Raw genomic sequence first — 1,663 nt, 5'->3', positions numbered from 1 at the left:
AGGTCCCTGCACACGGGCTCTCAGCGCTGCATTGTGGAGTGAGGACCGGCCGGCTATCGGTCCACCAGGGAACTCGGCAGGGTGCCTGTCACGGCCGGAGCGTGGGACTGACCGGCTGGCAGCTGGTGCTTGGTGAGCCTGTGAGGGATGAAGCACTCGCACTCACCCCTAAGCCAGATGGGGAAACTGAGACTCACAGAGAGCCGGAAGTTCTCAGAGGCGAGAGCCTGTCCATCCGCCTGTGCACACCCGCAGTGCACGGACGGAAGCGGGGAGCGGGGAGGAGGCCGAAAACCTGAAAACTGGTCCCCCTCATCGCCAGCACCCTCGTCGCCTGCTGCTCCTGCTGCCGAGTGCCTGATGCCACCCCAGCTGCTCCTCACATACTGACGCTTACACACACTTAACCCTTACGACCATCCGGTGACAGCCATCGCTGTCAGCTGCGACTCGCCAATGCGCAAGCTGCAGCGCGGCTTGCCCAGGGGCACACGGCCGGCAGGCTGGACTTGGGGTGGGAACCCCAAGCGCCATGACTCAAGCGAGCTCTTAACTGCTGAGCCACACTGATGCCCAGGCAGCTGGACGCACGGTGGCCGCGCAGAGGCCATGGTGGTGGCAGTGGCGGGCAATGCGTGCCACGCAGTCACGAAGCGGGACCCTTTGCTTTTTCTTGTTTATTAAAACGGGTCCACAGCAAAGTAAAAGAAGTGTGAAAAGAACCAACTGTGATTCTGTTACGTTTACTGAACCTTTCACTCAAATACACCTCCGCGCATGTGTAGCTGGCCTGCGACCTCAGCAGCTTTACCTACTGCTCCCCAATAAAGGTCACCTACCCGACTTAGTCCCCACCCGTAAGCTGGGCACAGCATGGTGTGCTGGGGGCTGGCACCACAGAGCACCTGCAGCAGGCACCGTGATGAAACGCATGTCCCCCTCTCCAGGTGACAATCACCTTTCCTGGGTTGCGGCCTGGCCTATCCCACTTCTGAGGACCTGCAGGACAAGTGACCCTTCTGCGGCTCTCAACAACAAACACCACAGTGATCAGCGCTGCTGTCTACTTCCCTGGGGCCATTTCTTGGGCTGGGACAGTCAGAATACGGCCCTGGACGTGCAAGGCCACTGGCCGAAGCCCGCAGAGCCTTCCCAGGTAAGGAACAGGTGTGCGCACCTGTCTCCCCAGAGTCCTCCGGAACAACTCCCGGCTCCTCACTGGGGGAGTTGTGTAGATGCCTCTCAGTTAGAGATGGTCTGCTGACAGCCTTGCTGCCTGACACCCCACGCCCCACACCGCCCTGACAGCTCCCGATGCTGCTGTTAATTGCCTGAAGAGGTTTGATCAGCAAACAAACGGCAGCTACTGGAAACAACAGGCACACCTGCATGCCTAAGAGGGGGCGGAGCATGCCCGCAGAAGCTACCGGAAACAGCGGGCACACCTGCAAGCGTGAGAAAGGGGGCGGGGCACACCAGGGAGCCGACCTGCATTGGGTACTCCAGGACCGGCACCTCCTCCTCGCCTGTAGGCCCGAACTGACGCCGCGTGGCTGAGAAGCGGATGGCTATGGACACGGCCAGCTTCAGGTTAGTGACGGACATACTCGTGATGGAGACCCGGCCGTTGGACAAGCTGCCCAGAGACGCCCCGAAGTGCTGC

At 60.8% G+C, this 1,663-nt stretch overlaps 1 protein-coding gene across 1 annotated transcript in view; it reads right to left on the bottom strand.

Annotated features, from left to right (window-relative positions):
- The window catches only part of ACOX3 (acyl-CoA oxidase 3, pristanoyl), a 31,631-nt gene that overhangs the window by 17,197 nt on the left and 12,771 nt on the right, over positions 1-1,663 (bottom strand). The window contains exon 9 of the mRNA XM_023519674.1: positions 1,489-1,659. Coding sequence (XP_023375442.1) covers positions 1,489-1,659 — 171 coding nt within the window. The remainder of the gene's footprint in view (positions 1-1,488; positions 1,660-1,663) is intronic.

This window comes from Pteropus vampyrus, unplaced genomic scaffold, assembly GCF_000151845.1.
Source record: "Pteropus vampyrus isolate Shadow unplaced genomic scaffold, Pvam_2.0 Scaffold231, whole genome shotgun sequence".
NCBI lineage: Eukaryota > Metazoa > Chordata > Mammalia > Chiroptera > Pteropodidae > Pteropus > Pteropus vampyrus.
The sequence above is the reverse complement of the archived record's forward strand: the minus strand, read 5'-3'. Positions and strand labels throughout refer to the sequence as shown.